The sequence below is a fragment of the Syngnathus floridae genome, chromosome 11, assembly GCF_059516105.1.
Source record: "Syngnathus floridae isolate MCC-2025c chromosome 11, RoL_Sflo_1.0, whole genome shotgun sequence".
NCBI lineage: Eukaryota > Metazoa > Chordata > Actinopteri > Syngnathiformes > Syngnathidae > Syngnathus > Syngnathus floridae.
The window spans coordinates 12,384,679-12,397,830 of NC_142423.1; the positions used below are offsets into that span (position 1 = coordinate 12,384,679).

The 13,152-nt window shown below is 41.4% G+C and overlaps 3 protein-coding genes across 12 annotated transcripts in view; all 3 read right to left on the reverse strand.

Annotated features, from left to right (window-relative positions):
• Positions 1-197, reverse strand: part of foxp1b (forkhead box P1b) — an 84,549-nt gene extending 84,352 nt beyond the window's left edge. For 3 of the 6 annotated variants that reach the window (XM_088389546.1, XM_088389545.1, XM_088389544.1), the window contains exon 1: positions 51-194. The gene's annotated coding sequence lies outside the window, so the exon portion shown is untranslated. Of the gene's footprint in view, positions 1-50 lie in introns of all 6 variants that reach the window. The other 3 variants (XM_088389551.1, XM_088389539.1, XM_088389549.1) reach the window with 3 other exon arrangements.
• A 1,832-nt stretch (positions 198-2,029) lies between these two features.
• eif4e3 (eukaryotic translation initiation factor 4E family member 3) lies at positions 2,030-4,689 on the reverse strand. Its single transcript, XM_088390737.1, has 7 exons — positions 4,383-4,689; positions 3,783-3,855; positions 3,612-3,706; positions 3,326-3,386; positions 3,100-3,166; positions 2,850-3,005; positions 2,030-2,777 (listed from the first exon to the last, which is right to left on the reverse strand). Exons 1-7 carry the CDS (start codon positions 4,559-4,561, stop codon positions 2,731-2,733), a joined length of 678 nt encoding a protein of 225 aa, XP_088246863.1. The 5' UTR covers positions 4,562-4,689; the 3' UTR covers positions 2,030-2,730.
• An 801-nt stretch (positions 4,690-5,490) lies between these two features.
• prok2 (prokineticin 2) lies at positions 5,491-9,308 on the reverse strand. Of its 5 annotated transcripts, none has more exons than XM_088389888.1 (5): positions 8,444-9,308; positions 6,730-6,977; positions 6,458-6,616; positions 6,098-6,223; positions 5,491-6,012 (listed from the first exon to the last, which is right to left on the reverse strand). In XM_088389888.1, the coding sequence occupies exons 3-5, from the start codon at positions 6,527-6,529 to the stop codon at positions 5,887-5,889; spliced, it is 324 nt and encodes a 107-aa protein (XP_088246014.1). In that variant the 5' UTR covers positions 6,530-6,616; positions 6,730-6,977; positions 8,444-9,308; the 3' UTR covers positions 5,491-5,886. The 5 variants fall into 5 exon arrangements, with proteins under 5 accessions (XP_088246014.1, XP_088246015.1, XP_088246010.1 ...); XM_088389889.1 differs by having other exon boundaries at positions 6,816-6,977; positions 7,527-9,308; XM_088389884.1 differs by having other exon boundaries at positions 7,527-9,308.
• Between the last annotated feature and the right edge of the window lie 3,844 nt (positions 9,309-13,152).

The following is a 13,152-nucleotide window of genomic DNA, read 5'->3' on the forward strand; positions in this document are numbered from 1 at the left end:
CACAACAAAGATTAAATGTTAACATGGTTAGCGCGATAATAGAAACTTACCATGATCCGAGTGGCTTTAGGGCTGCTATTGACGCACGCGGATGAACACAACTTGTTAGGCTGCACGCCAGCTTGTGTACGGAGACCGCGTGTGATACAAATCACACCGTAAACACCAACAAGATTACTCCGCCAGCCTTTTTTGGTAACGGTGGCTGGGGCACTATCTAACTTCACACCTAACTTAGCGTATCGGTCGCTGCAGCAAGCACATAGTTTGTCGTCCAGGTGGATGAAAAATACTCGTGCTCCTTCCTGGGTGTTGTTATAAGATATAAAAAGACAAAGAAACGGTGCAAGAAGCCCCGATTTAGATGTTGTTGTTTTGATGTTCCAGGTCCATGACGTCATATCCACCTGCTGCGTAAACAAGGTTCATTTGTATTGCAACGGCCACAATACTATTCAGATGAAAAGAGCGCTAAGAAGCAATAAGTAGCTTCTTTCTAGGGGGGGATGGATGTAATGATATGCATTTTAGCAGAAGGTGCGGTTTGGGGGGGGGGGGGGGGGCGTCAGGAAAAAGTACATCTATTAATTATAACACAGAGGCAATGAACTACATATTATTTTCAAAATGCCAATAATGTTTCTTTTTTATTTCAGCCATTTCAAATACTTTTATAATAGACTTTGACATACTATCAAATACGTTGGGAGGAGTTTAAAGCTTCCTGATTGTAAAGATGAAGTACATCAGGCTAAATGGGTCAGGTGCATGCAGTATTTTCATTGCTTAGTGTCCATTATTTGCCTAGTTTTTAAATGATCAAGAAAGACTGGTTATTGGCAAATTTATTTGGGAGTTTTTGCTTTGCCTTGGGCATGACTGATGTTACAGCGGGTGTATTTTGCTTGACTCGGAAAGAAATTACTAGGGCAGTTTAACAGTCCAGTTAACACTAATTGTAAAGCAACATTGATTTGATTTCACGAGAAACTACTTTAAGTCGCTTTTTGTCCTTGATCAAGGTCTGAGAAGCACAGCCCTTTTCATTATGGAAGACATTACAAGTGTACATCTTTTTTATGCTGCAGCTGAGACCTGCTGCTGCTGCTGCAGTGTGTTTCTTGGTAGACAGCGCCACCCTTTGATTGTAGGCGGCAGCCCATTTTTTTAAAACATGAATTTAGCACATACTGTATATGTTCATGACAATTTACCTGTTTATCTAAAATTACCTGAACAAGCGTTTTGGTAAAATAACATGACGAAATAAGCAAAAAATAAATATACTTTAGACTTTACTGGCCAACATTAGTTTACCCCAATTGGATTCTTCCACTATTTGCTGATGATGTCAATACATTTTTCAGTAAATTTGTGCACACTGGTATTTCAATGCACACTTTATTAAAATGCATTTCCTTAAAATGGGTGTAGTTGTCTTTTTGAAAAAAATAAACTACGGTTTCATTGCTTGGGTTCTGAACATGATTGGCTGGCTTGATTTAAACAATTTATATGTTTGTGCATTGTTATATAAAGTCAATCTTGCACGTAGACTCGCTAATGCAAGGTCAACAAGGCCAGCTCCCAACATGCTTGTTGGCCTCCATTTATTAGCATGTTTCCTCCCGTGTCACCATGCCGCTGCGCTGTGTGGATTAAGGGCCCGTCTTGATTGGGCACAGTTGTAAATTAATTGAGGATCACTATCAGTTACGTGATAGCCTCTCTAACGCAAGCATGCAGACAACAAGTAATTAGCGTTCTGTTAATTAGGTAATTAGGCTAATGAATAGGAGCCGCTATGAATTCTGAAAGAGTTCCAATGGCTCACGCACACACAGATTTTCTCACACTGTGGCGGGGACAGAAACATTCAACATGAAATAAAACCCAAGGAGAAATTCTGATAGCTTGTGAGGAATTTTAAAGTAGCATGTTATATTCATGACGTCGCTATTTTAATTCTATTGCTATACTCAAAACAAATACTGCAATGTTAACTTTGTATAGTAGTGTGAAATGCATGGACAAAAGACATACTAAGATTTATTGGTACTGGAAACAAGTACTGACAAGTACAAATCAATGCCGGCAAATGTGCAATTTGTGTTTAACATATCAAATGATCCATTTGTGAAAGTGAAGTTGTACTTTTCCCACTCAGCATTCAAAGAGTTTGCCAAATGTGCTGCGGTAGGTTGGAACATTCAAAGAGACTTTTCAGCGTTGAAAATCTATATGACGGCTGCGTATGGCTTTCCAAGTGAGGGCCACTTGACTCATTCAAGCGTTACCCCCGATTTTAACATTTCACATCCAACTGATGAACACACAAGAACTCATTGGGACTTTCAGTCAAACATTTTCATCATTTGCGATTACGTTTGTAAACTGCTTTGGTAGCTTAACAGCATTCTTAAACATTGTACGAGTGGATAAAGGCAAACATTTGTTGAACGTAGACGAGAAAATAGCAGCTAACTTTATACAAGGAAACGACTGTACGAGCTGTGCGACAGTGAAATGACAAAAACTGTGAAAAATCAGTCAATGTTTCGATGTACATTCTTTCAACGGTCCAAATGAAACAAGGCATCGGTTATTTGATCGCTACAAAAATATATTGATAACACCTTTGATTCTTTTGTGGACAGTGTCATTCAGTCAAGGCAGGTGCAGTTCTGATAAAAATAATAATAATAATCATAGAAAATAAGCGTACACTATCTAATGTCTTGAACGGCCTCCTTCAAAGGCATGATGTTCCATGTGAGCTGTAAAATGAAAAATAATTCAAAATCACAATGAAAGTCCGACAACATTTAAAGACTAAAACGTATACTCACGTTTATAAAAAACAGCTTTAAAAGATATGTCCGGGAGAAGCTCGTTGATTTTTCCCAAGATGGTCGCTTCGTTAGCAAGAGAGGCGTCTTTATTCCAAACTTGTACGACATCCTCTCGATCTCGGACACTTACGCTGACGCCAACAACCTCGTCATCTGAAGGTGGGAAAAACCAAAAGAACAAACAGACAGTCAACGGAACTAAATCCTCAACGTCAGTATTATCATTTGAAAAAGTAGAGCTCGCCACCTGAGGCACAATAATCAGCAAACTGTTCCCCGATGATGGCAAGTAACAATTCTTTCCAAACTGCAGACTGAAACGAGAAAAAGAAGCAAGTGAGAACTTGACTCGAGTCCGTCCATTCAATGGCATCCACATTTTGGCCAGCTGGCAAGTGCTCTAACGTTTCCTTTGCGATTGCTCAATGTGACCTCTTGTCAAGGTTATGGCATCTTCTGCAGCAAACACCTACCGTGCCTTCTTTGGGTACTTTCATCTTCCACACACCTCCTTTTGCATTGCTCTCCTCTTCCCTGATGGAGGTCAAAGAAAAACTAAATGTGAGCAGACATATTTGATCTTGGAAGGAATAAAAACTACTTATAGAATATTGGTCTTGGTCTATTCACATCAGCGAAGTGCTGTGCAGGTGTACTTATTATAGTGTCCACTGACAACAATTTTGTGTCATGGGTAATTACTAGCCAGACAGTATTACTGGTAAAACAAGCTTAACTCAAGTATGAATAAAGACATACCAGAGTGGCCTCCGTTCTCCCCGCATGAGGTGATAGCTACACCTCAAAGGAAGGGCCGTGACTGGTGGGATGTTGTTGAAGACGCTCCAGAATAGCTGGCGACAACAACAAAAAGGAAGTTTGGCAAAGTCTTTCTTTTAATAATGTGCGTCAGTTGATACTCATGCTTACCTGAACACTTGTCACTGTGTAGATCTTCTTCAGATTGGATTCGCATTCTGCTGCTGTTGTGCCTGGCAATGACCTAGATCAAGGTATTGCGCAATCACCGTGTCATATTTGCTGTGCATTTTCCTCAACCTGCAAGTCTATGCGTGCTATTCTCAAAAGTATTTTCCAACATACTAACTGGACCTGCAATTGAAAACTATTTTTTTCCTTTAAGGTAAATTATCTCATCTGAAACATGGCTTCAAACTGATTACACAATAAAGTGGATTTGGCCAAAACGATGTACGACTGTTCTAGACATCATTCTTTAATTCAAATGACCTGGATACATTTCGGATGCGTGGATCGTGTGGAAAACTGACAAAGACCTTTTCGAGTTCAAATTCCTATCACAATCACTAAATGACAGAACTTTCAAATTTCGGTTTTGGTGATCATGACGGCGTCTGCGTGTCTAGACTACCGTTAGAGAGAAAATAGGACAACTCAAATAACATTTGCTTGCGGAGGCCTGCTCCAGAGCTGCAGCCTTCACCAATATTTCAGCCGTGCCCTTCCAAGAAAGCGAAACTTTTTATGACGATGCGATCATTTCACTACCTGTCCAGCCAAAAGGTCCAAGGTGAGTGCAACGGCAGCGTTGAGTTGTCTTCTCCGGCTCGGTGTTTCTTTGTGATATTCTCCAACTCTTCCTCGTCGATATCGATGCTGTTTTCGGACGGAGCGCTCAAAGATCCTCTATCCGTTTGCAGGTCCGCCTTCCCCGCAGAAAGCGCCATGAGAGCGTCTCAAAAATGTATGTGAAGGCAAACTGTTTTAAATCACCTTATTATCAAAACACCGCTTTGGTTACGTCTGCTGCTCCAGAAACGCTCTTTCCGCACACCGACAATGACGTCATTGCGTCGCTGTGCCAGACGTAACAGTCGCTCGGTTGCGGAGAGCACAAGAGAGTGCGAAGATGCTTTACTCGAAGAGATTTTTGCCTGCTTAACCTGTGTGCTATTGACAAACATGCTTACGTCTTGTAGTCGGATAAAGTACATGTATGACACTGCGACGTCATACAAACTGTGCAAGTGCGCGGTACCAACAACATTATGTATGGAGTTGATAAGATGTTGAATATTAATTCTGGGGAATTAAGCATCTTCGTATTTTTTGCATCTATGGTTACCTCTGGGCCTCTTTGTGGACAGCTGCTTTTTCTTGACAATAGTCCGTCAGGTAGCTCTCACAAGTAGCAACAAGTCAAGTCAGACTTATGATAAGTCACAAGCAATTAAGTCACAAACAAGAGTGACTAACGTGCATTGTATTGTGTACTTTCTACTACATGTCACGATGGGCGACCCCATCCCTCTCCTGCATCCCACAGCACTTCTGCTCTGCAGCAGTGTGGATGACTTGCTCAAGCTGGACCAAACCCCATCACCTCGTTCCTCTCCATCAAGGAGTTCCGGACACGCTTCAGAGGCTGCTTGCCTTGTTGCCTAGCAACGTACACGCCAATGAAGCCATTCTGTGGCATTTGAACTGACGCGATGACACCCAACGCCCAATAAAAGAATGACCATCCCCAAAATGCCACGACTTTCGTCATGTTTTTTTTTTTTTAAACCTGTCCAAAATGCACATTGTAAATTCGTGCTTAGTTTTATTTTCAATTAAGGGTGGGTTTCATTTGAAAATGCACAGTCCTGCATTGGGATCAAAATACAAATTTTCTTTTCTTTATTCTTTCTTTATATAAGGCCTATTGTAGTATTCATTATTTTTTTCCCTAGGTATTTCAAGCATTTTTATTAACTCATATTGGAAATGCACCCCTTGTTCATGCAAATGGACGAAATAAATAAAATCAGTCAAAGGGAATCATTTGCATCTGCCATGTAAATCAAGGCTAAATCACAACATACTTCCTAATTCCTTGATATGAAACACAGGAACAAAACATGTGGATATTCAGCCAGAGTGGAGATTTGAACCCTCAACCTGAGAAGTGTGAGGTAGACATTGTCCCCATTGCCGCTGTGTCAAATATATATCCCTCATCGTTATTGATATTTGAAGGAATACATGAACAGCGGCAAATCATTGCCCGTCAGATGTAGTCCTGATCTCTTTGATATGACGGGAGACATTTGGATTGTCCCTCGTCCAGAGTGATGCACGACAGGTTGGGTAGACACGGGCAAGTGTGATGAAGTCTTTTGCCAATGAAAGGAACCTGCAGGGCAAAAGAATACACAATTTACTTTGTGTACAACAGTTTCATGCTCGTTAGAGGAAACTCGGTCTCGAGATGGTCTCACGTCGTGGCTCATGGGGTGACAGTCATCTCCTTCCGTTCCCATCAGCGTACACATTCGCAGGCTGTGAAACCACAAACTCACAGCGCAGCACATTCCTCCTCCACACTGGGAGTCCTTCTCACATGCCTAAACACACACACACAGATGTGATTTATTTATTCAATAATTCAATACTAATGAAAATATTTGTGCTTTTATGATAGCCCTGTGCACAAAGTGCATTCTAAATGGAATTCAACTGGTGACACATTTAAATACTTCAAAACTGATCCTGATTTCTTCTATTATTATTTTTTGGTGTTGTCCAGATATAAATGAGTTCAAGCACACATTTCGATGGAGCAGTTTGTTTCGACTCACCCCTGTGATGACGGCCGAAGACCCGAGAGACACCCAGAGCAGGAAGAAGAGCAGTAGAAAGAAAGATTTCATGATGAAGAGGTGTCTCAGTGCCCTTCAAGGTAGCAACTCAATCAAGCTGACAAGACGGGTCAGACTTTGCCCCACGTGCATGTGTGACTGGTGAAAGAGAGAAGCCACCCTTATAAACCCGACCCGCCATTCAGAGTCATTGTGACTCACTCACATTAGCATAGCTTTTCAGAAGCAAAATAAATATATAAAAACAATACCTTCATGTCCTTTTCCCTCTTGAGCTTCTGCAGCATCAACTCTTGATCCACCTGATAATTTTTTTTTTCCCCTCACTCAGAGTTACCTTTTCACATTCCAAGGCCGAAGCTTTCACGGCATCCTTTCACATCCACTTGAAGCGCATTCCCAATGAGCGTACCTTCATTTTCAATCAATGAATGTCGGCTGCTTTTTTGCCGCTGGTTCAGAGAGGAATGCGGCTCTCAAAATACCTAGGGGCCCATTCCTTCATATTTGGGTTGAACAAAGGAGGAATGAATCAATATTTACAATCATCAAATTGACAAAAAATTGCATTAAACTACCCACGCTGCCAATACCAGCAAGGTTTTGTGTATTTTCAGGCAACATGTCGCAATGTCTTCCATCACAAGCAGTGTACAAGGTCACAGCTAATGCAGTCTTTCTTTCTCTTTCCCTATTCACCCCACCAGTCAGTTGACATATATACATTTTGAGTAAGACGACTGTATTGGCCCTTAAGACCAAATCAGTTTTAATTTCAAAAAGTCTTGTACTAAAAAATAAAATGAGATACTGCCATAACATTTTTGGATACACTGAAAGTCCCAAATACAAAATCCAGGACAGGTCAGATCTTTTTCCACCTCAGCACAGTAAAATAAATCTATCTTCTTTCAAAAGATGCAATGAATTGATCCAGCTTTCGAGAGCCTAAAGTTCAGGTGGCCCAAATTGTTATCATCATATTGACAAAACTCTTCCCGTTGCCTGTTGATTGCTAGTTGTAAATCCATCTATCCATTTTCTGCACCTTATATCCAGTTCAGGGTCATCGGCGAGCTGCCGTCGATCCCAGCGGAGGAAAAAACATGACAAAGTCCACAGAGAAAAAGTCAAAGCTTTGAGTAAATATCAAAGTTGTTGATGTCCCTACAGTAACTCACTGGTAAATATGGAATGGTCTATATAACAGTTTCCATGGTTACCAAAATTTCAGTATGACCTTCCTTTAAACTGCACTCCAGCAGTTACCAAACATAGAACAAAATGAAGCAATCAGAACTGCCAACTGAACTCAGCTTTACTTTCTTTTTTCTTTTTTTCCTCCATGTATGCGGAATAAATCGCAACCTAATTTGAAATTAAGTTTACAACATCCTTTTGAAACGTCACACGTAACTGACTGCAAATTAGCCACAAGCAAACAAAGTGACAGAAGTGATGATCCAATTTGACAGATGACTGAAAATCAAAGACACGGATCTCTTGTGCATTCAAGAGAATTAATTTTTAGCCATACCAAAAGTAGTCTCGGCTCATTTGTGAGGACACAAAAAAAGAATATTTTGAGGCATTCAAAGTCATCCTCTGACTTCCTTTGCTTTACTTGACGTGAGCGACGCTAATTGACTGGAGGGAGCAAAGCTTTATGTAAATGAGCCACAGAAGACCTCAAGGTCCAAGACAAATAGAAATTGCTTCTGTGCACTTTGAAAAGAATCATTTTGGCATATATACAAAGACACAATTGACTTTTTAAAAAATATATAGATTATTATTTGAATGAAAGTCAAGCGTTTGCTCGGAATTGCATGCTTTACGTATCACATTGATTGCAAGGTGTACCTTGTACTTCACACAATAAAACCTTTAAAGTAAAATAATTTGGCTGTCACTCATCAGCAACATTTACATGTTTGAGTTTTCATCAAGTCAATCCATTCCGACCTCACGACCCTGATTTTGCATTCTGTCGATTCAAAACACCTATCGAAATATAACAAACAAAAATACGATTGTTTTCTCAAACTCTCAATTCATAATTGATGCTCAATTCACAGTTAAAGCTAAAGGGGTTACATCATCCTTTCCTTCATCATGGTATTTCATCGCCATCGTCTCATCACCAGTGTCTTACATCATCTTTGCTCATAAATTTCTTTTTTAAAGTGAACTCTTCCTCTTTTCTTACTCCATGTACTTGATGATCATTATAATCAATAGTTCTACCTTTGGCATGAGGTTAACTTCAAAGCTGCAAGCTTCAATAATTATTTTTTTCAAACTCCTTAATCATTAATAGGAATAATTTAATTTGCAATATGAGGGTAAGAGGCTGTCTGTTTTTTATGTTTTAGGGTGTCTAGAGAGGCCACTGGCTGTTATGGTGTGAGATTAGCAGCAGCAGTGACACATCACCACAGGGTGTCACCTCTGATCACATTTAAGCATCTTCCCCTCCACTCCTGACATCTCACTTCAAGACCTAATAAACTGAGGCCGAGGAGAGTCATATCAAGTTTCATTGCTAAAGGAAATAGCTGTCTCCATCTACATTACTGGCTTGATTTATTTCAGGGCCTTGCTCCAAAAAAAAAAAAGAGACTATACAACCAGAAGATGGTGCAATTGGATTGAAAATGTGAGACTGTTTCCTCAACAGTTATGTGACGTCACTTTGGAGACAGGGAATTGCAAGCCAAGGAGGCTGCAAACGTTTCAGTTGAGTCAACAGGAAAAAACAATAAAGAATTACAAAATGGAAATGAAGAAAATGCAAATTTGAAGACGGTAGAATATGCTGCTTGAATTAAATAATAATGTTACATCTTGTGTATTTTCTTTAAGAAGGAGAGCAGAAAGGTGCAAAAAAATGTATGTTTGTACAGTGATCCCTCGCTACTTCGCGTTTCGTTTATCGCGGCTTCACTACATCGCGGATCTTTTTTTTTTTCAAATAAAAAAAAACATTTAAAAGTCAAAATAAAACTTATAAACTGAGGAAACGTGTGTCTAACCTTTAGGACAATGCAGTATTGCTCCAAATGTTTGTTTACATTCCTTTAGAAGTCTGTGTTTGCATGATCGCGAATTATATTTCCGCTAGCCTGCCCAGTACTTCTTGTTGGTGACCGTACTTCGCGGATTTCACTTATCGCGGGTGGTTTTTGGAACCAATTATTCGCTTAGCCATAATCACTTTGTGTGTCGCGCTCGCGGGCCAGTGTGGAAGGATGCAGCCACCTTAACGTTAGTTAATGCAGGGCTCAGCTCGCGTCTCCGACATTCCAATTTGAGGCCATTTGTTTGCTCGAGCTTCGTAACTGATAATGCATTGCTGCAACATTCCATTCAGTGGCTATATCAGTCTCAGCCCTCAATCTCCTCTCCCTGCAACAACAACAACAACAAAAAATGGTGTCATACACGCACGCATTAGCAAGTAGGAGCGAGCACATAAATGATTCACCGGCTGGCTGACTCGGAAGATCCCATGGTGCTCTGCAGGAGGGACGCTCCATATGCAGCACCACAAGTGCCACTTGGCGACAGCACGCCACGCTGCTCGCGCTCCATCCTTGTAGTCTAGCCTGCTACTGATGTTGGAATGGAATGGAACACCCAATATGCTCCCCCCCCCATCCCAACCTTATGAATCCAGACACCCAAAGCCCGAAGCAAGACGACGCACTGCATCTCCTCTCAACATCTTATTATGCTCCCTGCCGCAGAGGAGAAGTGCACCAGTGCACAGCAAGCCCTCACTTGTGGATTTAATATCACAGCAGAAGCACCTTTATTTTGCCTCCACATCCCCTCAGGTTTCCAATCTCCCCCCCCCCCCTCTTTGCCTTTGTTATCTTCATTATCAGGCAGTGTTGAGCGTGGCACAGCTGTACCAGCTGCAGATGCTTCACTGCGCCGCTCTTCATCTGTGACGATCGCACAATCAGAAAAACTTGCAAAGACAAACAGCAGTGAGATCTCACATTTTACAGGCAAATGAAATCTCGCAGTGAAAATCGCACCTGATTGCATCGACAAACGACAACGTTAGTCAACTACCTGTTATAATCATCATGGATTATTAATTTTTCATTTTAATTCATTCTTATGCAATTGTGCCCTTAGTCTTCAAGGTTACATGCAGGCCCTGAAGTGAAACTGTGCATGATATGGAGTACACACAAAAAAAAAAAAAAAAAATGGAGGAAATGATGGTTTCTTCCCCCTGCCTTTGTCATTTTTCATCAGCGAGGTTAAATTTATTGTCAGCGGACAAAAAGCCCATCCGGCAGTAATTGTCACTTTAACCGAGACAGGAAACAATAGACTTGTTAGTGGCACAATATGAAGAGGAAGTGACTTCTTTTGACAGCAGCAGCAGAAGCAGCCACCATTCGGATGTTGCTTCCAAGTCTTCCATTCAACACTTGATTTTCTCATCTGTGACTCACACACATGCCGGCTGTGCTCTTTCGCTGGAGAGTCATCTTGTTAATGCGGCAGGGAGCTTTTAGGAGGAACACTTTGACCTGGGATCGGATTCCATTTTACCTGCCAGAGGTAACAATTGACAGTCCAGGGTCAGCCAAATGAATGAGTCCATGTTTAGCCTTCCTCTGTGCTTGGCGGAGCGCTCGCTGTTTTGTTTGGAGCGCTCCCAAATGGAACGGCACTTTTGGAGCCAGGCCAAATTGTCAGCACGGATTTTGTGAGTGAGCGATGACCGCTGCCGGCTTGAATAGAATCATCATCTGGGCATTTTTAGCAGAACAAAGTTGCACACCTGACCTTACGTTCAAACATTCACACAAAAGAGAGTCCACAGCTTTTCTTCCCATATGTCAAAAGTCGTTGAATCACAAGGTTTAATTGTAAACTCGTGCTTACTGTCCTTTCACCACTTTTAGTAGAATGAGTCAAAAACTCCCCACATCAAGACCTTCAGTAGGTAACTAGAAGACCACATTTAAAAGGAATAAGAGAAGCTGTTTTGAGTGAAGCCGTCTGTGATCACTCCCACAGCGTCGCAGCCATCCCTCTTGCAAATCTGACCTCTCTGTGCTCATCTGTGAGATTGCAGACGTGAGGTCTAACCCTGCCTCTGTTTCGTTTTTCATTAAAAAAACACTTTCCTCCACAGTGAGACTTCTCAGTTCTCAGTTCACAGCCAAGACTGTGGTGCCCTTGAGCAAGAAAGCGAAACCTGAAAATAATAAATCGCTCCTGATCGCAATGACTTGCAAAGGGCAGATTATTTTCCAGAAGAATGATGACTTGTTTTATTTCTTTGATTGGGCCATTGCTTTCGTAGGAAATTTGAACGACACTATGTACAACCGACAATTTCCTAATTGTGACACAGTTGTCAGTGGGCTGTGAAAGCGCAGTTATCGTCAGCTCCTTTGAAATGGATATGCAAATCCTTCACAGTTTAGTCCCGTTAATTATTAAACAGTGTGACTATTATACAGTGGCATACTTACAACAGGTCAAGACTGATTACACACTTTCGGGTTGACAGACAACGAGAAGGCATTTGTTCGGCGGTAATTAAGCAAAATGATAACACAATGCGGCCCCATTAAGCCGGAACACTCTGGGGGGAGCGTAAGCTTTGGCAGCAAGCCGTATATATCCTCACTCCTATCAAAATGGCATCTGAATTTCAATAAGTGTTACATTCAAACAAATCAAATCGCGTTTATTGAGACGTGCAATAGGTGTCAAGAAGCTTCATATTGCAGCGTACCGACCTGCAGGTAAAATGGCTTTACAAGCCTCTCAAGGTCCGAGGTTCATCAATGATTTACTGCACGGCCGCTCTTGTTAGCACTACACTTATGTGCCGCTGAAGCGCACACTCGGCATTCATGCATAGATCAAAGTGCTCATTCGCATCGTTTTTGTTACACAACACATAACGATAAAGCAAGATTGCTGTCAATTAGGTGGAATTCCTTTCAAAAATTCCAAATGGTGACCTTATAAACTGCATCCAATTATGGAATGATTTGCTGCTTTTTTTCCCCTTCATCTGTTCTACATCTTTTTCTCTGTTCAAATGAAGCAATCAATCGTACCACGGACTATTTGCAGCAGCTGTTTAAAAAAATAAAAATAAAAAAATACTCCCACAGACAGACATGAGGAGGAAGAGGTTCTTCAGCTGAGATTTAGTGGTGCACTTTATGAGCACCGAGACTGCAGCTCAGTAAATCTTTCATCATTGTGTTTTTATTTGGGAATTTGATCTCTTCGGGCAAGCTGGGGCCCCCTTAGAATGCTTTGTGTTGCTCGGGCCTACAAATTGACTTCATCCAACGTGTCCGACATCTACGCAAGCGTGTGAGACAAATCTGCATGCACTGCAATTAGAAGTGAGACGAGAGCGTCGAGCTGCTGCTGCAATCGCATGCTAATGATACGCAGCGGGAGGGAGGCCGCGCTTGAATATTCGTGAAGGAGATTGTGAACAACGGCGTCGCCCTCTTCCTCCTTTTCTTTAATCGTTGTAATTACTTGCCGCATGGACGGATGGTGGGGATGACGCTACAATTAAGTATGAGTTTCCATCATGGATTAATTATTAAGTCAACGCTTTTGACAGGCTGCAATTTACTACGCAAGTCATAACAGTTTATGGCTGCAGC